General features: G+C 46.2%; 1 protein-coding gene across 4 annotated transcripts in view; it reads left to right on the top strand.

Moving 5' to 3' along the window:
- Positions 1 to 14,898, top strand: part of slc39a14 (solute carrier family 39 member 14) — a 55,881-nt gene extending 40,983 nt beyond the window's left edge. For all 4 annotated transcript variants that reach the window (XM_052479316.1, XM_052479317.1, XM_052479314.1 and 1 more), the window contains 4 exons: positions 2,390 to 2,539; positions 8,023 to 8,245; positions 10,016 to 10,200; positions 10,377 to 14,898. In XM_052479316.1, coding sequence (XP_052335276.1) covers positions 2,390 to 2,539; positions 8,023 to 8,245; positions 10,016 to 10,200; positions 10,377 to 10,529 — 711 coding nt within the window. In that variant the 3' untranslated portion in view covers positions 10,530 to 14,898. The remainder of the gene's footprint in view (positions 1 to 2,389; positions 2,540 to 8,022; positions 8,246 to 10,015; positions 10,201 to 10,376) is intronic.
- The last annotated feature ends 8,972 nt before the right edge of the window (positions 14,899 to 23,870 follow it).

Consider the following 23,870-nt stretch of genomic DNA (forward strand, 5'->3'; position numbering starts at 1 on the left):
GTTCTGTCGGGGAGTCTGTAGCGTTCTGTCGGGGAGTCTGTAGCGTTATATATTTAATATATATTTAATCCATGTTTTAATTCAGGCTGTAACACAACAAAATGTGGAATAAGTCAAGGGGCATGAATACGTTCTGAAGGCACTGTAAGCGTGTAATGGAAGGGAAAGGGGAATTCCAAGTCAGTTGTACAACTGAAATGTGTCTCCTGCATTTAACCCAACCCCTCTGAATCAGAGAGGTGTCGGGGGGTAATCGATATCCACGTCTTCGGCGCCCGGGGAACACTGGGTTAACTGCTGTAACTATTCCTTCCTCTGAATATATTCTAATTTATCAGTGACTACTGTACGTGTCAGACCAACCAGCTAGACGCCGAGAGAGATGCGTCACATCGTTTAGTGTGAGACGATGATAAATCCACTGATGATAAATGAGAATCACCTTCCTGGACAGAAACCAGTTTGATTTGAAGCGACGGTGTGAACTGTCTTAAAAAGATGTGTCACATCGGTGCCATGAAAATGAGAATGTAGAATAGAGACATGAAAATGAGAATGTAGAATAGAGACATGAAAATGAGAATGTAGAATAGAGACATGAAAATGAGAATGTAGAATAGAGACATGAAAATGAGAATGTAGAATAGAGACATGAAAATGAGAATGTAGAATAGAGACATGAGAATGTAGAATAGAGACATGAAAATGAGAATGTAGAATAGAGACATGAAAATGAGAATGTAGAATAGAGACATGAAAATGAGAATGTAGAATAGAGACATGAGAATGTAGAATAGAGACATGAAAATGAGAATGTAGAATAGAGACATGAAAATGAGAATGTAGAATAGAGACATGAAAATGAGAATGTAGAATAGAGACATGAAAATGAGAATGTAGAATAGAGACATGAAAATGAGAATGTAGAATAGAGACATGAGAATGTAGAATAGAGACATGAAAATGAGAATGTAGAATAGAGACATGAAAATGAGAATGTAGAATAGAGACATGAAAATGAGAATGTAGAATAGAGACATGAAAATGAGAATGTAGAATAGAGACATGAAAATGAGAATGTAGAATAGAGACATGAAAATGAGAATGTAGAATAGAGACATGAAAATGAGAATGTAGAATAGAGACATGAAAATGAGAATGTAGAATAGAGACATGAAAATGAGAATGTAGAATAGAGACATGAGAATGTAGAATAGAGACATGAAAATGAGAATGTAGAATAGAGACATGAAAATGAGAATGTAGAATAGAGACATGAAAATGAGAATGTAGAATAGAGACATGAAAATGAGAATGTAGAATAGAGACATGAACATGAGAATGTAGAATAGAGACATGAAAATGAGAATGTAGAATAGAGACATGAGAATGTAGAATAGAGACATGAAAATGTAGAATAGAGACATGAAAATGTAGAATAGAGACATGAGAATGTAGAATAGAGACATGAAAGAACACTGTACTACCATCACTGGACCCGTCTCTGTAGCCCAGGGAAAGTCCCGGGAAGGTTGCTTAGCGACGCTAGTTTATTTATTTTACCTTTATTTTACTAGGCAAGTCAGTTAAGAACAAATTCTTATTTTCAATGACGGCCTAGGAACAGTGGGTTAACTGCCTGTTCAGGGGCAGAACGACAGATTTGTACCTTGTCAGCTCAGGGATTTGAACTTGCAACCTTTCGGTTACTAGTCCAACCACTAGGCTACCCTGCCGCCCCTAGTATCAGTGGATAGTTTTAATCTGGTCAGTAGTGGTTGATGAGATGTTTATTTGTTTATTTGATGCGTTGCTATGACCCAGAGTAACCCCTGTATGTAGTAGTGTAGTAGAGACACACACACACACTCACGCCATCTGTCTTATGGGTCTGTTGTTGACATTGTTTGAGGTGATGCTTCCTCCTATTGGACCTTCAGCATAGTGCAGCTTTGAGCCATATGATTAAGACCTGAACTGCCAAGCCAATGTAATACCTTAACAAACACGGGTCAGGTGTGGCCTCTTAAACCAATTATATGGTCTACTTGACCCATATACTGTACAGGGGCCGGCCGACTGAAAGCTGTGCTTTAACGTGGTTTCGTTAAAATACTTTTCATGTGACTGGTATGGACTTCTGATTCCCTTGCTAATGGTCCTCTCTCTCCCTCTCTATCGCTCTCTCTCTCTCCCTCTCTCTCTCTCTCGCGCGATCTCTCGCTCTCTTTCTCGCTCTCGCGCTCTCTCTCTTGCTCTCTCTCTCTCTTGCTCTCGCGCTCTCTCTCTTGCTCTCGCGCTCTCGCTCTCGCGCTCTCTCTCTCGCGCTCTCCCTCTCTCGCTCCCTCTCTCTCGCTCTCGCTCTCTCTCTCTTGCTCCCCCCCTCCAGGGCCATGACCACAGCCATTTCCCAGCCAACGGAGACATGGAAGAGGGCGTGACAGAGAAGCTGCAGCAGAGTGGAGAGGCGGGGCTTAACCTGCCCAAAGTGGACGGAGGAGAGGGGGACCGCATGCTCACCCCTGCACTGACACCACCGGTGAGAGAGACAGACACACTCACCTCCACACTGACACCACTGGTGAGAGAGACACTCACCTCCACACTGACACCACCGGTGAGAGAGACACTCACCTCCACACTGACACCACTGAGTGAGAGAGACATCACCTCCAGAATAGACACCACCGAAAATGAGAGAGACACTCACCTCCACACTGACACCACCGGTGAGAGAGACAGACACACTCAGAATGTAGTGAGAGAGACACCACTCCACACTGAGAGACACTCACCTCCACACTGACACCACCGGTGAAAGAGACACTCACCTCCACACTGACACCATGTGAGTGAGAGAGACACTCACCTCCACACTGACACCACCGGAAGAGAGACACTGAAACCTCCACACTGACACCACCGGTGAGAGAGACACTCACCTCCACACTGACACCACCGGTGAGAGAGACACTCACCTCCACACTGACACCACCGGTGAGAGAGACACTCACCTCCACACTGACACCACCGGTGAGAGACACTCACCTCCACACTGACACCAATGGTGAGAGAGACACTCACCTCCACACTGACACCACCGGTGAGAGAGACACTCACCTCCACACTGACACCACTGGTGAGAGAGACACTCACCTCCACACTGACACCAAATGGTGTAGAGAGAGAATGAGAATGAGACACTCACCTCCACACTGACACCAATGGTGAGACTGAGACACTCACCTCCACACTGACACCATGGTGAGAGAGACACTCACCTCCACACTGACACCACTGGTGAGAGAGACACTCACCTCCACACTGACACCACTGGTGAGAGAGACACTCACCTCCACACTGACACCACCGGTGAGAGAGACACTCACCTCCACACTGACACCACCGGTGAGAGAGACACTCACCTCCACACTGACACCACCGGTGAGAGAGACACTCACCTCCACACTGACACCACCGGTGAGAGAGACACTCACCTCCACACTGACACCACCGGTGAGAGAGACACTCACCTCCACACTGACACCACCGGTGAGAGAGACACTCACCTCCACACTGACACCACCGGTGAGAGAGACACTCACCTCCACACTGACACCACTGGTGAGAGAGACACTCACCTCCACACTGACACCACCGGTGAGAGAGACACTCACCTCCACACTGACACCACCGGTGAGAGAGACAGACACACTCACCTCCACACTGACACCACCGGTGAGAGAGACACTCACCTCCACACTGACACCACCGGTGAGAGAGACTAGACACCACACACTCACCTCCACACTGACCCCACTTATTTTGAGAGAGACAGACACTCACCTCCACACTGACACCACCGGTGAGAGAGACACTCACCTCCACACTGACACCACCGGTGAGAGAACACTCACCTCCACACTGACACCACCGGTGAGAGACAGACACACTCACCTCCACACTGACACCACCGGTGAGAGAGACACTCACCTCCACACTGACACCAGTGGTTGAGAGAGACACTCACCTCCACACTGACACCACCGGTGAGAGTAGAGACACTCACCTCCACACTGACCCCACCGGTGAGAGAGACACTCACCTCCACACTGACACCACCGGTGACCTTAACAGAGACACACTCACCTCCACACTGACACCACCGGTGAGAGAGACACACTCACCTCCACACTGACACCACCGGTGAGGTGAGAGAGACACTCACCTCCACACTGACACCACGGTGAGAGAGACACTCACCTCCACACTGACACCACCGGTGAGAGAGACACTCACCTCCACACTGACACCACTGGTGAGAGAGACACTCACCTCCACACTGACCCACCGGTGAGAGAGACACTCACCTCCACACTGACACCACCGGTGAGAGAGAGACACTCACCTCCACACTGACACCACTGGTGAGAGAGACACTCACCTCCACACTGACACCACCGTGAGAGAGACACTCACCTCCACACTGACACCACTTGGTGAGAGAGACACTCACCTCCACACTGACACCACCGGTGAGAGAGACACTCACCTCCACACTGACACCATGGAAGAGAGACACTCACCTCCACACTGACACCACCGGAGAGAGAGACACTCACCTCCACACTGACACCACCGGTGAGAGACACACTCACCTCCACACTGACACCACCGGTGAGAGACACTCACCTCCACACTGACACCACCGGTGACACTGACACCACCTCACCTCCACACTGACACCACCGGTGAGAGAGACAGACACACTCACCTCCACACTGACACCACCGGTGAGAGAGACACTCACCTCCACACTGACACCACCGGTGAGAGAGACACTCACCTCCACACTGACACCACCGGTGAGAGAGACACTCACCTCCACACTGACACCACCGGTGAGAGACACACTCACCTCCACACTGACACCACCGGTGAGAGAGACACTCACCTCCACACTGACACCACCGGTGAGAGAGACACTCACCTCCACACTGACACCACCGGTGAGAGAGACACTCACCTCCACACTGACACCACCGGTGAGAGAGACACTCACCTCCACACTGACACCACCGGTGAGAGAGACACTCACCTCCACACTGACACCACCGGTGAGAGAGACACTCACCTCCACACTGACACCACCGGTGAGAGACACTCACCTCCACACTGACACCACCGGTGAGAGACACACTCACCTCCACACTGACACCACCGGTGAGAGAGACACTCACCTCCACACTGACACCACCGGTGAGAGAGACACTCACCTCCACACTGACACCACCGGTGAGAGACACTCACCTCACCTCCACCTCCACTGACACCACCGGTGAGAGAGACACTCACCTCCACACTGACACCACCGGTGAGAGAGACACTCACCTCCACACTGACACCACTGACACCACCGACACCAGAGAGACACTCACCTCCACACTGACACCACCGGTGAGAGAGACACTCACCTCCACACTGACACCACCGGTGAGAGAGACACTCACCTCCACACTGACACCACCGGTGAGAGAGACACTCACCTCCACACTGACACCACCGGTGAGAGAGACACTCACCTCCACACTGACACCACCGGTGAGAGAGACACTCACCTCCACACTGACACCACCGGTGAGAGAGACACTCACCTCCACACTGACACCACCGGTGAGAGAGACACTCACCTCCACACTGACACCACCGGTGAGAGACACTCACCTCCACACTGACACCACCGGTGAGACAGACACTCACCTCCACACTGACACCACCGGTGAGAGAGACACTCACCTCCACACTGACACCACCGGTGAGAGAGACACTCACCTCCACACTGACACCACCGGTGAGACAGACACACTCACCTCCACACTGACACCACCGGTGAGAGAGACACTCACCTCCACACTGACACCACCGGTGAGAGAGACACTCACCTCCACACTGACACCACCGGTGAGAGAGACACTCACCTCCACACTGACACCACCGGTGACAGACACACTCACACCACCGGTGAGAGAGACAGACACACTCACCTCCACACTGACACCACCGGTGAGAGAGACACTCACCTCCACACTGACACCACCGGTGAGACAGACACACTCACCTCCACACTGACACCACCGGTGAGAGAGACACTCACCTCCACACTGACACCACCGGTGAGAGAGACACTCACCTCCACACTGACACCACCGGTGAGAGAGACACTCACCTCCACACTGACACCACCGGTGAGAGAAACACTCACCTCCACACTCACCTCACCCACACTGACACCACCGGTGAGAGACACTCACCTCCACACTGACACCACCGGTGAGAGACACCACCTCCACACTGACACCACCGGTGAGAGAGACACTCACCTCCACACTGACACCACCGGTGAGAGAGACACTCACCTCCACACTGACACCACCGGTGAGACAGACACTCACCTCCACACTGACACCACCGGTGAGAGAGACACTCACCTCCACACTGACACCACCGGTGAGAGAGACACTCACCTCCACACTGGCACCACCGGTGAGAGAGACACTCACCTCCACACTGACACCACCGGTGAGAGACACACTCACCTACATCTTAAGATACTTTTGGTCTTGTAGTGTATGTGGACACCTGATCGTCGAAGAGAATTAGTGAGGTCTGGCTCGCAGTTGGCTTTCCAATTCATCCCAAAGGTGTTCAATGGGGTTGAGGTCAGGGCTCTGTGCAGGCCAGTCCAGGTGTTCCACAGTGGTCTCAACAAACAATTTTTTTATGGACATTGCTTTGTGCACGAGGGCACTCCACAAAGTTGGAAGCACAGAATCGTCTAGAATGTCTATACTGTAGCGTTCAGATTTCCCTTCACTTGAACTAAGAGGCCTAGCCTGAACCATGAAAAACAGCCCCAGACCACTATTCCTCCTCCACCAAACTTTACAGTTGGCTCTATGTGTTGGGGCAGTTAGCCTCTCTGTAACTAGAACAACAGTAGTTCGTGCCCTCCTCTCGGCTAGTGGTGCCCTGAGCTCAATGTTGAGAGGTGAGAGATAAGTTATATACTCCTAGAAAGCTGTGACTCTCCTCTCTGCAACTAGAACAACAGTAGTTGCTTTGAAATTACGTTTTTCAGCAACAGTTATATGCTTTGCTTATCAAAATGCACCTCTTTCTCCTCTGTGCGCACAGTGGCGAGAGGGAGTGAAAGTGGCTCGCTCATTGAGCATCCGACAGAGAAACAGGGACAGGCTGATACTTTCATAGCAGGAATCAACATAATGGATAGGAGATTACTGTTGGCCAAATAATGGTTTTAGAACAAAACAATCTGCAGGAACGATGTGTAGCAAAATCGGAGGAAATTACCGACCAAAGCAAAATGCTTCGGTAAGATCAGGGGATTGTCGGTAAGAGCAGGGGATTGTCAGTAAGAGCAGGGGATTGTCGGTAAGAGCAGGGGAGTGTCGGTAAGAGCAGGGGATTGTCGGTAAGAGCAAGGGGATTGTCGGTAAGAGCAGGGGATTGTCGGTAAGAGCAGGGGATTGTCGGTAAGAGCAGGGGATTGTCGGTAAGAGCAGGGGATTGTCGGTAAGAGCAAGGGGATTGTCGGTAAGAGCAGGGGATTGTCGGTAAGAGCAGGGGATTGTCGGTAAGAGCAGGGGATTGTCGGTAAGAGCAAGGGGATTGTCGGTAAGAGCAGGGGATTGTCGGTAAGAGCAAGGGGATTGTCGGTAAGAGCAGGGGATTGTCGGTAAGAGCAGGGGATTGTCGGTAAGAGCAAGGGGATTGTCGGTAAGATCAGGGGAACGTCTGTAAGATCAGGGGATTGTCGGTAAGAGCAGGGGAACGTCGGTAATTGTCCCAGCTCTAAAACACACATACTCACCCAGCACGTACCCCACCGGTGTGAGAGCGCGAGCGCACACACACGCCGTCACACATACTCACTCACACGCCCGCACCGAACCCACCGGTGAGTCATACACTCTCCCTCACACCTCTCCTCCTCTCCAACAGGACTCTCAGAGCCTGGGTGGAGGGAACAGCAGAGGAGGCTGCTATTGGCTGAAGGGTACAGCATACTCTGACATCGGCACTCTGGCCTGGATGATCACGTTGAGCGACGGGCTCCATAACTTCATCGACGGCCTGGCCATCGGAGCCTCCTTCACTGCCTCGACCTTCCAGGGCATCAGCACCTCCGTGGCTATACTCTGTGAGGAGTTTCCCCATGAACTGGGTGAGTGTTACAGTCTAATGAATGAGCCCAGCACCCCAAAAACAAAAGACCTCTAGAAAGTAAATGTAATGATTTATAATGTTTGGGCTTACAGTGCATTCGGAAAGTATTCAGACCCCTTGACTTTTACCACATTTTGTAACGTTACGTTCTTATTCTAAAATGTTTTTTTTACTCATCAATCTACTACGCACAGTACCCCATAATGACATCACAGTGCCCCATAATGACATCACAGTACCCCATAATGACATCACAGTACCCCATAATGACATCACAACGCCCCATAATGACATCACAGTACCCCATAATGACAAAGCGAAAACTGGTTTTTAGACCCTTTGCTATGAGAGTTGAAATTGAGCTTTGGTCCATCCTGTTTCCTTTGATCATACTTGAGATGTTTCTACAACTTGATTGGAGTCCACCTGCGGTAAATTAAATTGATTGGACATGATTTGGAAAGGCACACACCTGTCTATATAAGGTCCCACAGTTGACAGTGCATGTCAGAGCAAAAACCAAGCCATGAGGTTGAAGGAATTGTCCGTAGAGCTCCGAGACAGGATTGTGTCGAGGCACATATCTGGGGAAGGGTACATCAGCATTGAAGTTTCCCAAGAACACAGTGGCCTCCATCATTCTTAAATGGAAGAAGTTTGGAACCACCAAGACTCTTCCTAGAGCTGGCCAAACTGAGCAGTCGATGGAGAAGGGCCTTGGTCAGGGAGGTGACCAAGAACCCGATGGTCACTCTGACAGAGCTCCAGAGTTCCTCTGTGGAGATGGAAGAACCTTCCAGAAGGACAACCATCTCTGCTGCACTCCACCAATCAGGCCTTTATGGTAGAGTGGCCAGACAAAAGCCACTCCTCAGTAAAAGGCACATAACAGACCACTTGGAGTTTGCCAAAAGGCACCTAAAGGACTCTGACAGTGAGAAACAAGTTTCTCTGGTCTGATGAAACCAAGGTTTAACTCTTTTGCCTGAATGCCAAGCGTCATATCTGGAGAAAATCTGGCACCATCCTTACGGTGAAGCATGGTGGTGGCGGCGGCATGCTGTGGAGATGCTTTTCAGCTGCAGGGACTGGGAGACTAGTCAGAATCAAGGGAAAGATGAACGGAGCAATGTACAAAGAGGTCCTTGATGAAAACCTGCTCCAGAGCACTCAGAACCTCAGACTGGGGCGAAGGTTCGTCTTCCAACAGGACAACGACCCTAATCACACAGCCAAGACAACACAGGAGTGGCTTCGGGACAAGTCTCAGCAGAGACCTGAAAATAGCTGTGCAGCGACGCTCTCCATCCAACCTGACAGAGCTTGAGAGGATCTGTAGAGAAGAATGGGAGAAAGTCCCCAAATACAGGTGTGCCAAGCTTGTAGCGTCAAACCCAAGAAGACTCAAGCCTGTAATCACTGCCAAAGGCACTTCAACAAAGTACTGAGTAAAGGGTCTGAATACTTATGTAAATGTGATATTTCAGTTGTTAATACATTAGCAAAAATGTCTACACCTATTTTTGCTTTATTATTATGGGTTATTGTGTGTAGATTGATGAAGGGGAAAAAAGCATTTAATACATTTTAGAATAAGGCTGTAACGTAATAAAATGTGGAATAAGTCCAGGGGTCTGAACACTTTCCCAAGTGCACTGTATAAGTAGGCTTATGTGAATCCAGCACTCTTCCACCTATCCAAGCAATATATGTCTGGCTGTGCTGATATTGTCCTCTTCTCTCTCACCATCTCCTTCTCTCCCTCCAGGAGACTTTGTGATCTTGTTGAATGCTGGGATGAGCATCCAGCAGGCTCTGTTCTTTAACTTCCTGTCTGCCTGCTGCTGCTACCTGGGCATGGGTTTTGGCATCCTGGCAGGAAACAGCTTCTCACCTCAATGGATCTTTGCCCTGGCAGGGGGCATGTTCCTCTACATCGCCCTGGCAGACATGGTGAGAGAGGGGATGGGCTTAGGGGGGTCCGGTGGAGTGGGGGGGTCTGTTTGTGTGTCCACTGATAATAGATATGGAGCACAACATACCGTTTGCCCATCCAGTGTTATGTCTAAGGATAACTCTGTGTGTGGGCAATAAGTAACTTACCTACCCCCCCCCCCTTCTATCCGTAGTTCCCGGAGATGAACGAGGTGAGTCGTGAGGAGGAGGAGGCAGGGGGAAGCAGCTTCCTTGTGACCTTCATCATCCAGAACGCGGGCCTCCTAACCGGCTTTGCCATCATGCTGCTACTGACCACCTACTCTGGAGCCATCACTATAGACTAGCATTAGTATTCACACAACTACACCCTGTCGGTTTTAACCAGATCCAACCGCTTTCAACTGTAATGATTCCTTTTGGAGCTGAATGGAAATGCCCGCCCCTCCCTCCCCAGGCTCCCTCCCCAGGCCCCATTTTGCCCCCCGATTCTCCCTCAGGACTTTAGAGACCCAGGGCTTCGGTACTAGTGCGGCAGGAACGCACCCTATAAGACTTAAGCAGTTCCCAAATGCAGTAGCTACTAGTACACTGGCAGGGGAACAGGCCTCCCTCATTTCTCTTGGGCCTTTTCTGACCCCCCTAGTATACTGGCAGGGGAACTGCCCTCCCTCATCTCTCTTGGGCCTTCTCTGACCCCCCTAGTACACTGACAGGGGTACCACCCTCCCTCATCTCTCTTGGGCCTTCTCTGACCCCCCTAGTACACTGGCAGGGGAACAGGCCTCCCTCATCTCTCTTGGGCCTTCTCTGACCCCCCTAGTATACTGGCAGGGGAACTGCCCTCCCTCATCTTTCTTGGGCCTTCTCTGACCCCTCTAGTACACTGACAGGGGTACCACCCTCCCTCATCTCTCTTGGGCCTTCTCTGACCCCCCTAGTACACTGACAGGGGTACCACCCTCCCTCATCTCTCTTGGGCCTTCTCTGACCCCCCTAGTACACTGACAGGGGTACCACCCTCCCTCATCTCTCTTGGGCCTTCTCTGACCACCCTAGTACACTGACAGGGGTACCACCCTCCCTCATCTCTCTTGGGCCTTCTCTGACCCCCCTAGTACACTGACAGGGGTACCACCCTCCCTCATCTCTCTTGGGCCTTCTCTGACCAGCCCCCCCCTTGCCAGCTAGGTGACTAGCCTAGAGATCCCTTTCCCTTCTGTTCTATGCCACCTGCAGGGACAGGAACGGGTCATAGGCAGGGGGGTAGGACCCCCATATTATCTCCTATGCTGATGACCAACAGACATGCAATATCTACAAACCATTTATTCAAACACAGTTCATATATAAACTATAACTAGGTATAAATAAAGTTATTTAATCAAACACTTCCTTGTTCCCCAGACTACTGAGAGACCATTTCGGCTCTACAAAGACTCTTGCTGTTGTCATGGAGATCATTCTGTCATTGGTTAGTTTGGACATGCATGATGATCGTCGAGTTGGACATTTTGAGCAACCAGGGGTGTATTCATTATGGAAACCGTTTGAGAACCAAACAGAGCAAATGGAACGAAATGGTAAGGAACCTACCAGAATTTGTCCAATAGAAACGGTTGTTTGGTTTCTGTTGCAAAACATTTTTGCAACAGAATCAGCGTAATGATTACACCCCAGGGTCCAGTGACTTGGAAATAGTGTATTTATGTTACCCATATGCCTCTGAGTGCCCATGGGCCAAACTACGGTGGCCTGCGCAGCACAATCAGGTAATAGCAGTTGTATTGTAGACATCCTTGGACCTTTTTTCATTGTCAGAGTGCAAACCCTTTTTTCATTACATACCAAAAAGAAAGTGTTCCATATATATATATATGACACACAGATCAACTGGAAAGTTGAGCAAGCCGCCGTGAAGAAGATCAAATACTTTCCCCAACATAGGACTGATGTGTCTGTTATGTTTTACTTCAGGAGGAACCAGACAAATGCAACACGTGTGAATTTTTAACCACAACATGTGGACAGACAGACCGTTTATGATGGACTCCACTGGGACTTTGTAGCTTGGGACAAGAACCTCCTCTGATTTGTAGCTTTCTGTCCTGGTTTCCTCGGTTGACATTGTTCTCTACTAAGATCCCTTGCAAAAAGCTCCCTATTATAGTACACTTCCTAAAATAAGGTTTTCTGTAGGGAATAGAGTGCCATTTTGGACAAAGCCTATGTTTGATGGATGGACGGACTATGGTGGCACCTGAAGCCACGGTCTATTTCTCCCAATCAGTTCCCCCATCTAGCTAACCATCTGTGCCCTTCATATGTCGTTGACCTGATTTTTCTAAGACTCCATTCCTTATCCATGCCGTTGTCATTTTGAGATAACGTCTATTGTTGTATTATTTGTATGTAATGAATGAATGTTTAGAATCAAAGACACACTTAAAGGAGGAGTTCACTATTTTACAAGATAATGTTGAGATGGTTCCTCACCCTGAACATAGTCAATGGGCCAGGAGAAACTGTAACCCATGGTTCAGTTTTCTTTAAACAGCCACAACAAACGTCAGCTTTTACCCCACCGCTGGCTAAACATCGATAGAAGTGATGGGCAGCTATTAAAAAGTCAAATGTCCAAATCGCCCAAAATCAATTATATATTTTGTTTGCTGTAACTTTAAAGTGATTTGGCCTTTAAAAAATTAAAAAAAACATGCTCACAGCTCCAATCACTTCCATAGATGTTTAGCTAGCGGTGGCCAAAGTTGGTAATGGCTGTTTAATGAAAACCAAATGTTTTATTTAACTAGGCAAGTCAGTTAAGAACAAATTATTGGGCCTCCCGAGTGGCGCAAGACACTGCATCGCTGTGCCACATGAGATTCTGGGTTCAGGCTCTGTCGCAGCCGGCCGCGATAGGGAGACCCATGGTGCTGTGCACAATTGCGCCAGCGCTGTTAGGGTAAAGGTTTGGCCGGCAGGGATGTCCTTGTCCCATCGCGCACTAGCGACCCCTGTGGCGGGCCGGGCACAGTGCACCCTGACACATTAATGCGGCTGGCTAACGAGGAGTTAAATGGGCATTGTGTCAAGAAGCAGTGCAGGTTGTGTTGGGAGAGGCGGTCAAGAGCTGCGCGTTCTCCGAAACACAACCAAGCTGCTTCTTGACAACAATGCCCATTTAACGAGGAAGTCAGCCGCATCAATGTGTCGGAGAAAACACCGTGTCCGGGTGCACTCCTGCGCCATAGACTACTTTTAGAGTGAGGAACCATCTCACAAAAAGTTGTAAAATACTGAACTACTCAATTTTTAATATGTTTTTGTCCTTATCCAACACCCTATAGAAACCATCTCACTCCTTCAGTGACGTGAGGGTGTCATTCATGTAGCAATGCCCAAACCACATGGTTGAATCTGTAAGGCTTGCCATGTTTTAGCCTGTAATGAATATTCAGCTTCTACAATGTCAATGGTTGATTAGATCAGTGAGTTATGAAGTACATATTATAATATAATACGTATTATATTAGTGCTGTGGTCATGACAGTGCTATAGGGTTATATAACAGTTGATACGAAGAGAAGTTATAAGTTAAGTTGTTATAGCTTTGCCACCAGGGACCGGTGTGGTAGTAACAAAAATGTGCTGTGACATGAGGTCAACAAAACTGTAAGACCGTGATGATGCAGGACGAGTGAGCTTCCTTAGTCTCGACAGATTTTAGTTGGAGAGAATGAATTGTACCATTTAGCAAATGCAATTGTGTGTAATATTATAAGTGACCCCTAGAGGGAGACACTGCCTCTGAAATGAATCGGCATAAAGCGGTGGGGGATATTTCCCAACCTTCATTGAATATTTGCTCAGAGCTGTACTATAGTTGCTATGCATTGACTTCAATGTCGGTCTACAATTTATCTTGTTTTTATTGGCATAGAATAGATTAAAATCCTAAAGATTAGTGAGTAATTGCTCTTTCCCTTTTCTGAGGCAATCTATATGAAATAAACCATCTCATGAATTGTACAATGGCAACCATAATGTATTGGAACGTTTTGAAACGGTTAGTTGTACGGATAATCAGCGTTATTGTTTAAGCCATAATGTTTTGAAATGCATTTTACATTTTAAGTTTATGCACATTACACACTTCTTTTGTTTTAGAAATACAAGCCATGTGAAACTAGACAATGCTGCACTATTTTTGTTGTATTTATTCCATTTTCTTCTTAGCGATCATTTTACATTTTTTGCACATGTAAAACAGATTTGTTAGTCATATGGATACATCAATACAACACGTATGAAATCAGAGTACATACACAGTCAACACACATTTCCACCTCGACGTCTTCAGTCTCCATTTCGACAAGTCCATACCTCCATGCAGGAGTTTGCTGTCTGAAACACTTAATTGTGTGTGACTAACCAGGGTTGGTGTCAATTCAGAACGTAAACCAAATTCCAATTCCGAATGTTGTTAATTGAGAATTTGATTTGTAATTTCGGTTTACTTCCTGAATTCAAATGGAATTGACCCCAACTCCGATTCAAACTGACTTTAGACTTTTTAAAGAAGTTATTTATTGGTGACGTAAATATGTCAGACTCCTGTGAATAGTGGTGTCAAGGAAGTGTTGTACTTTTTGCAGTGTGTTGTGGGAGCAGGGAACATGTATTTTTTTTTTATAAACAATTTTCCTAAATTAACTCGTGTCTCATTACTTTGTTACACAATATACAAGGTATAACGTTAAAAGTACTTCGTTAAAGTCATTTTTTAGAACTAATACATATATTCTAAACAGATATATGTATTATGAACTTATAAATTAACGTTTTAAAGCTTGTGCTTTTCCAAATGTGGGTTTTTTTTTACCACCTTTTCATAATACATGATATTTGCTTATGAATGATTTCTGAAGTGCTATAGGCGCTAAGAGGTTTTGTAATAATGGGTGTTTATAAACGCTTCAACGTAATTCACTTCACCCCGAACATGGAGCTGCGTATGTGTGATGTAAACATGCTTGGGCACTTCCGGCTAGCACCGAACAGTGGCACAGTTCATAATGGCCATAGATTACAAAAGAGGTGAGTTTATCATTGTGCTTATGGACAATGACATGGTTTAATGGGGTTAACCAATGCTTTGTAGCTAAACTTGCTAGTACTACAAACCAACTCGTTTTGAGCTGAATGATTAGCCAGGTCACTATGTGTAGCTTCACTGAACAAAAATATGAATGTAACAATTTCAAAGAGTTAAAGTTCAAAGGGAAATCAGTCAATTTGAAATCAATTCATAAGGCTCTAATATGGATTTCACATGACTGGGAATACAGATATGCATCTGTTGGTCACAGATAACTTTTAAAGAAAAGAAGTAGGGTTGTGGATCAGAAAACCAGTCAGTATCTGGTGTGACCACCATTTGTCTCATGCAGCGTGACACATCTCCTTCACATAGTGTTGATCAGGTTGTTGATTTTTACCTGTGGAATGTTGTCCCACTCCTCTTCAATGGCTGTGCGAAGTTGCTGGATATTGGCGGGAACTGGAACACGCTGTTGTACACGTCGATCCAGAGCATCCCAAACATGCTCAGTTGGTGTTGACATGTCTGGTGAGTATGCAGGCCATGGAAGAACTGGCACATTTTAAGCTTCCTGGAATTGTGTACAGATCCTTGTGACATGGGGCATTGCATTATCATGCTGAAACATGAGATGATGGCGGCAGATGAATGGCACGAGTCGAGAGACAATGGGCCTCAGGATCTCGTCACGGTATCTCTGTGCGTTCTAATTGCTGTTGATAAAATGCAATTGTGTTTGTTATCCGTGGCTTATGCCTGCTCATACCATAAACCTACTGCCACCTTGGGGCACTCTGTTCACAACGTGGACATGAGCAAACCGCTCGCCCACATCTGCCCGGCACAGTTGAAACCGGGATTCATCTGAAGAGCACACTTCTCCAGCGTACCAGGAAGGAAGTCGGTTACGACTCCGAACTGCAGTCAGGTCAAGACCCTGGTGAGAACGACGAGCATGCAGATAAGCTTCCCTGAGATGGTTCCTGACAGTTTGTGCAGAAATTCTTCAGTTTTGCAAACCCACAGTTTCATCAGCTGTCTGGGTGTCTGGTCTCGCAGATGATCCCGCAGGGGAAGAAGCCGGATGAGGATGGTCCTGGGCTGGCGTGGTTACATGTGGTCTGCGGTTGTGAGGACAGTTGCAAGTACTGCCAAATTCTCTAAAATGACAGAGGTAGCTTATGGTAGAAAAATGAACATTCAATTCTCGAGCAACAGCTCTGGGGGACATTCCTGCAGTCAGCATGCCAATAGCACACTCAATTAAAAATGTAGACATCTATGGCATTGTGTTGTGACAAAACTGCAATTTTTTGAGTGGCCTTCTATTGTCCCCAGCACCTAGCCACTTTAAACTATGCCACTTTATATAATGTTTACATACCCTACATTGCTCATCTCATATGTATATACTGTACTCTATACCATCTACTGCATCTTGCCTATGCCGCCCGGCCATCGCTCATCCATATACACTGCTCAAAAAAATAAAGGGAACACTAAAATAACACATCCTAGATCTGAATGAATGAAATATTCTTATTAAATACTTTTTTCTTTACATAGTTGAATGTGCTGGCAAATGCCAAACGTCCTGCACTGTGTTGGGCTGTAAGCACAACCCCCAACTGTGGACGTTGGGCCCTCATACCACCCTCATGGAGTCTGTTTCTGACCGTTTGAGCAGACACATGCACATTTGTGGCCTGCTGGAGGTCATTTTGCAGGGCTCTGGCAGTGCTCCTCCTTGCACAAAGGTGAAGGTAGCGGTCTTGCTGCTGGGTTGTTGCCCTCCTACGGCCTCCTCCACGTCTCCTGATGTACTGGCCTGTCTCCTGGTAGCGCCTCCATGCTCTGGACACTACGCTGACAGACACAGCCAACCTTTTTGCCACAGCTCGCATTGATGTGCCATCCTGGATGAGCTGCACTACCTGAGCCACTTGTGTGGGTTGTAGACTCCGTCTCATGCTACCACTAGAGTGAAAGCACTGCCAGCATTCAAAAGTGACCAAAACATCAGCCAGGAAGCATAGGAACTGAGAAGTGGTCTGTGGTTGTCACCTGCAGAACCACTCCTTTATTGGGGGTGTCTTGCTAATTGCCTATAATTTACACCTGTTGTCTATTCCATTTGCACAACAGCATGTGACATTTATTGTCAATCAGTGTTGCTTCCTACGTGGACAGTTTGATTTCACAGAAGTGTGATTGACTTCAAATCAAATCAAATCAAATTTGATTTGATTGACTTGGAGTTACATTGTGTTGTTTAAGTGTTCCCTTTATTTTTTTGAGCAGTGTATATTTTTATGTACATACTCTTATTCATTCCTTTACACTTGTGTATAAGGTAGTTTTTATGAAATTGTTATATTACTTGTTATGACTGCACGGTTGGAACTAGAAGCACAAGCATTTCGCTACACTTGCATTAAAATCTGCTACAATACAATTTGATTTGATTTGAAGGTGCACCTGTTTAATGATCATGCTGTTTAAATCAGCTTCTTGATATGCCACACCTGTCAGGTGGATGGATTATTCTGGCAAATGAGAACTACTCACTAACAGGGATGTAAACAAATTTGTGGACAAAATCTGAGAGAAATAAGATGTTTGTTTGTATGGAACATTTCTGGGATCTTTTATTTCAGCTCATGCAATATGGGACCAACACTTTACATATTTTTTATTCTGTATAGTTAACTAGCTAACTATCTGTAGCTAACACTTCCTAGATTATGCACAACCTGTCATGTAAACGACAGTATTTATGCCAGCTACAGAAACCGTTGCCGATCTTACAAGCTAGTTAGTTAGCTAGCTACTACTACTCTAACCCCTAATGATTGTAGCTAGCTAGCTTCATCATCCACATTTTTTATTTACTCAGCTGTTAGCCTAACTGGGAATCGGCTAACTTAATCTGCAGGCTAACTGACTAGTTCGATGTGTGTCTCATCCATTTAGCTAATACAGCTAGCTATCCATCACTATATTAGAATAATCAAATTGAACTTGAGAGAATCAATGGTGTGTGCCATGATACTTCTTGATGAGCAAAAGGTGACAGAGGTCAGCTAACGTTATTTGCCTCCTGGGAAAGGAGCGCAACCAGTCCTTCCTGGTAAAACTGTTCCCTCAGGTACAGTATGTTATGTCCATAGCTGTGGTTGTCACATCACAAACCAACTGCCTGGTGTCTGATTGGCTTCTCGTTAGTGAGAGGCTGCTACTCTGAGGTATTGGTTTCTCATTAGATTAGTGAGAGGCTGCTACTCTGAGGTATTAGTTTCTCATTAGTGAGAGGCTGCTACTCTGAGGTATTGGTTTCTCATTAGTGAGAGGCTGCTACTCTGAGGTATTGGTTTCTCATTAGTGAGAGGTAGCTACTCTGAGGTATTGGTTTCTCATTAGATTAGTGAGAGGCTGCTACCCTGAGTTATTGGTTTCTCATTAGATTAGTGAGAGGTAGCTACTCTGAGGTATTGGTTTCTCATTAGATTAGTGAGAGGTAGCTACTCTGAGGTATTGGTTTCTCATTAGTGAGAGGCTGCTACTCTGAGGTATTGGTTTCTCATTAGTGAGAGGCTGCTACTCTGAGGTATTGGTTTCTCATTAGTGAGAGGCTGACTCTGAGGTATTGGTTTGAGAGGCTGCTACTTGAGATATTGGAGAGGTAGCTACTCTGAGGTATTGGTTTCTCATTAGTGAGAGGCTGCTACTCTGAGGTATTGGTTTCTCATTAGTGAGAGGCTGCTACTCTGAGGTATTGGTTTCTCATTAGTGAGAGGCTGCTACTCTGAGGTATTGGTTTCTCATTAGTGAGAGGCTGCTACTCTGAGGTATTGGTTTCTCATTAGTGAGAGGCTGCTACTCTGAGGTATTGGTTTCTCATTAGTGAGAGGCTGCTACTCTGAGATATTGGTTTCTCATTAGTGAGAGGTAGCTACTCTGAGGTATTGGTTTCTCATTAGATTAGTGAGAGGCTGCTACTCTGAGGTATTCAGTATTTCCTCTAGGATCTTTGTTTGTTAGTGGTGGCAGAATGATGACATGCTAGCTGTTCCCATAGACTTCCAGTCATAGAGCCAACTACTATCCAGCAGCACAACACCCTGCGTCCCACTGCTGGCTCAGAACCGGCTCAATTCGTCGGGACTCTGCAAGATGTCAAAAAACATTCCACAGGCATGCTGACCCATGTTGACTCCAATGCTTCCCACAGTTGTGTAAAGAAGGCTGGATGTGCTTTGGTTGGTGGACGATTCTTTATACACACAGGAAACTGTTGAGCATGAAAAACCCAGTTCTTGACACAAACCGGTGCACCCAGTCATACACCCCCCACACACACACACACACAAGCAAAGAAATACCGTGACCCCCCCACACACACACACACACACACACACACACACACACACACAAGCAAAGAAATACACTACAGGCACTCCTCTCATCACCATACTGAGCAGCACCTAACCCAAACCTTTACCATGAACCGGGTTTGTATCCTAATCCCATTCCTCCCCATATACTGATACATCAGTCTTTCTTCTCTTGTTTGAACCCATCCGTTTTTTATTCATGTTTTGTTTAGTCTGTTTTTTTTACTAGTTTTTTCAAATGTAAAGCGAATTCATGGTCTTTAAACAGCGCTACATAAAAGTCCCATTTATTATGTAATGGAAAGAGCAGCATAAACTATTGCTATACTATACATAATATGATATTTCACCACGTGGTGAACCCTGGGCCCTCCCCATATATTACAGTTATACTATACATAATATGATATTTCACCACGTGGTGAACCCTGGGCCCTCCCCATATATTACAGTTATACTATACATAATATGATATTTCACCACGTGGTGTACCCTGGCCCCTCCCCATAAACTATTGTTATACTATACATAATATGTTATTTCACCACGTGGTGTACACTGGGCCCCTCCCCATAAACTATTGTTATACTATACATAATATGTTATTTCACCACGTGGTGTACCCTGGCCCCTCCACATAAACTATTGTTATACTATACATAATATGTTATTTCACCACGTGGTGAACCCTGGGCCCCGCTCCATATATTACAGTTATACTATACATAATATGTTATTTCACCACGTGGTGTACCCTGGGCCCCTCCCCATAAACTATTGTTATACTATACATAATATGTTATTTCACCACGTGGTGAACCCTGGGCCCCTCCCCATAAACTATTGTTATACTATACTTAATATGTTATTTCACCACGTGGTGAACCCTGGGCCCCTCCCCATAAACTATTGTTATACTATACTTAATGTTATTTCACCACGTGGTGAACCCTGGGCCCTTAAAGAAGGACAAACAAACATTGTTTCCTGACTGACTGAAGGACAAACACACTTTGTTTACTGATTGACTGACTGGGTGAAATGTTCTTTCATGCACTCCCCGATCTTAGTCCCATTAATTTAAAATTAATACGAACTTGAAAATTGTACCCGATAGTCTGTATTTTCTAAAGACTGTTAGGTTTCACATGTATTCAAATGTCTTTGACTTAACATTTCTCTGTAAAGAAACGCATGGAATTCCAGGACAGATTCAAAGAACATTAGAATGCCCTTCTAGAATGTTATCTCTTCCTCAGGTCTTGACATGTACACAGACACTCCCTATCACACATACACATAACATACCAGCCAGTGAGAGAGGGGGTGGAGGGCGGCAGAGAACACAGTAACATCATTGTACAATAATACTACTTTCACACAGGATTTACGGTATTTTACCACACAATTATTTTTATATGTGCAATGTTTATATGACCCATTTAGAAAGAGGAACATTTTTACCACATTCTTGCCTGTATAGCCTTTTGTAGCTTCCGTGCGCATGCCGATGACGACTGGTGGTAGTGGTGTGCAGATGTGGGTGAGGTTTATTTGGATAAATCCATTGAATATACACCATCAAAAATAAATCCATTATTAATTTGTTTAGGCAGGTCCTCAGAAACATAACATTAATAAAATATATTTATAAAACAATAATGTCAAATGAATGAAATCAATAGTTCACTATGTTGTTAATTAAAACAGATAAACACACCTACCCTGATCACAGTCAACGTATAGTTCACTATGGTGTTAATTAAAACACACCTACCCTGATCACAGTCAACACATATTTTACATTAAGAATATAACAGCATAAAAGAGACAAAAAATATATCATATTTTCCTACACAATTTGTCATGGGAACTTAACACTGTCATGTAAAAAATATTTTGAAACAGCCTTCATCTCTTTCCAAGCCTCTGCTTTGTAGGGAGCAGGGGTTAGATTCTTCATCTCTTTCCTAGCCTCTGCTTTGTTAGGGAGCAGGGGTTAGGTTCTTCATCTCTTTCCTAGCCTCTGCTTTGTTAGGGAGCAGGGGTTAGGTTCTTCATCTCTTTCCTAGCCTCTGCTTTGTTAGGGAGCAGGGGTTAGGTTCTTCATCTCTTCCCTAGCCTCTGCTTTGTAGGGAGCAGGGGTTAGGTTCTTCATCTCTTTCCAAGCCTCTGCTTTGTTAGGGAGCAGGGGTTAGGTTCTTCATCTCTTCCCTAGCCTCTGCTTTGTTAGGGAGCAGGGGTTAGGTTCTTCATCTCTTCCCTAGCCTCTGCTTTGTAGGGAGCAGGGGTTAGGTTCTTCATCTCTTCCCTAGCCTCTGCTTTGTAGGGAGCAGGGGTTAGGTTCTTCATCTCTTTCCTAGCCTCTGCTTTGTTAGGGAGCAGGGGTAGGTTCTTCATCTCTTCCCTAGCCTCTGCTTTGTTAGGGAGCAGGGGTAGGTTCTTCATCTCTTCCCTAGCCTCTGCTTTGTTAGGGAGCAGGGGTAGGTTCTTCATCTCTTCCCTAGCCTCTGCTTTGTTAGGGAGCAGGGGTAGGAAAAATGTATAAGAAGTATGTGCCAAGATTGGAAAGTTAGTTTTTCATGAACCAAGGTCGGCTTTTGTTATATTATAATGAAAGTCTATTTGAACTCACAGGCTCTGGTATTTGAGAAATATGATTGACTGAATATTTCCACGACACTTTCTCCTTTGTTGCGGCTTTGTGGTCACTCGTCACGAGGCTCGCCTTCCAACTCCTTTATATCTTTACTGACTAGTTTAAGTATGCCCAGTTTATCATCTATCAACTTTAGCAAGTCGGTTTCTAGACTTACCATTCCCCGTTGGAGTAAAGCCTAGTTCGTCGGTTTCTAGACTTACCATTCCCCGTTGGAGTAAAGCCTAGATCGTCGGTTTCTACACTTACCATTCCCCGTTGGAGTAAAGCCTAGATCGTCGGTTTCTACACTTACCATTCCCCGTTGGAGTAAAGCCTAGATCGTCGGTTTCTACACTTACCATTCCCCGTTGGAGTAAAGCCTAGATCGTCGGTTTCTACACTTACCATTCTCCGTTGGAGTAATGCCTAGATCGTCGGTTTCTACACTTACCATTCCCCGTTGGAGTAAAGCCTAGATCGTCGGTTTCTACACTTACCATTCCCCGTTGGAGTAATGCCTAGATCGTCGGTTTCTACACTTACCATTCTCCGTTGGAGTAATGCCTAGATCGTCGGTTTCTACACTTACCATTCCCCGTTGGAGTAAAGCCTAGATCGTCGGTTTTTACACTTACCATTCCCCGTTGGAGTAAAGCCTAGATCGTCGGTTTCTACACTTACCATTCCCCGTTGGAGTAAAGCCTAGATCGTCGGTTTCTACACTTACCATTCCCCGTTGGAGTAATGCCTAGATCGTCGGTTTCTACACTTACCATTCCCCGTTGGAGTAAAGCCTAGATCGTCCATGTCCGTCGAGGAGTCTCGTTTTCTTTCGGGGTTTGGTTCTCCATGCTTACTCTCTGACGTGTTTTAGGGTTTGGTTCTCCATGCTTACTCTCTGACGTGTTTTAGGGTTTGGTTCTCCATGCTTACTCTCTGACGTGTTTTAAGGTTTGGTTCTCCATGCTTACTCTCTGACGTGTTTTAGGGTTTGGTTCTCCATGCTTACTCTCTGATGTGTTTTGGGGTTTGGTTCTCCATGCTTTACTCTCTGATGTGTTTTGGGGGTTGGTTCTCCATGCTTACTCTCTGACGTGTTTCGGGGTTTGGTTCTCCATGCTTACTCTCTGACGTGTTTTGGGGGTTGGTTCTCCATGCTTTACTCTCTGACGTGTTTTGGGGTTTGGTTCTCCATGCTTACTCTCTGACGTGTTTTGGGGTTTGGTTCTCCATGCTTACTCTCTGACGTGTTTTGGGGTTTGGTTCTCCATGCTTACTCTCTGACGTGTTTTGGGGGTTGGTTCTCCATGCTTACTCTCTGACGTGTTTTAGGGTTTGGTTCTCCATGCTTACTCTCTGGTGTGTTTTGGGGTTTGGTTCTCCATGCTTACTCTCTGACGTTTGTTTGACGTGTTTGGGGGGTTGGTTCTCCATGCTTACTCTCTGACGTGTTTGGGGTTGGTTCTCCATGCTTACTCTCTGACGTGTTTTGGGGTTGGTTCTCCATGCTTACTCTCTGACGTGTTTTGGGGGGTTGGTTCTCCATGCT

Source organism: Oncorhynchus keta, chromosome 25 (genome assembly GCF_023373465.1).
Source record: "Oncorhynchus keta strain PuntledgeMale-10-30-2019 chromosome 25, Oket_V2, whole genome shotgun sequence".
NCBI classification, from domain to species: Eukaryota; Metazoa; Chordata; class Actinopteri; order Salmoniformes; family Salmonidae; genus Oncorhynchus; species Oncorhynchus keta.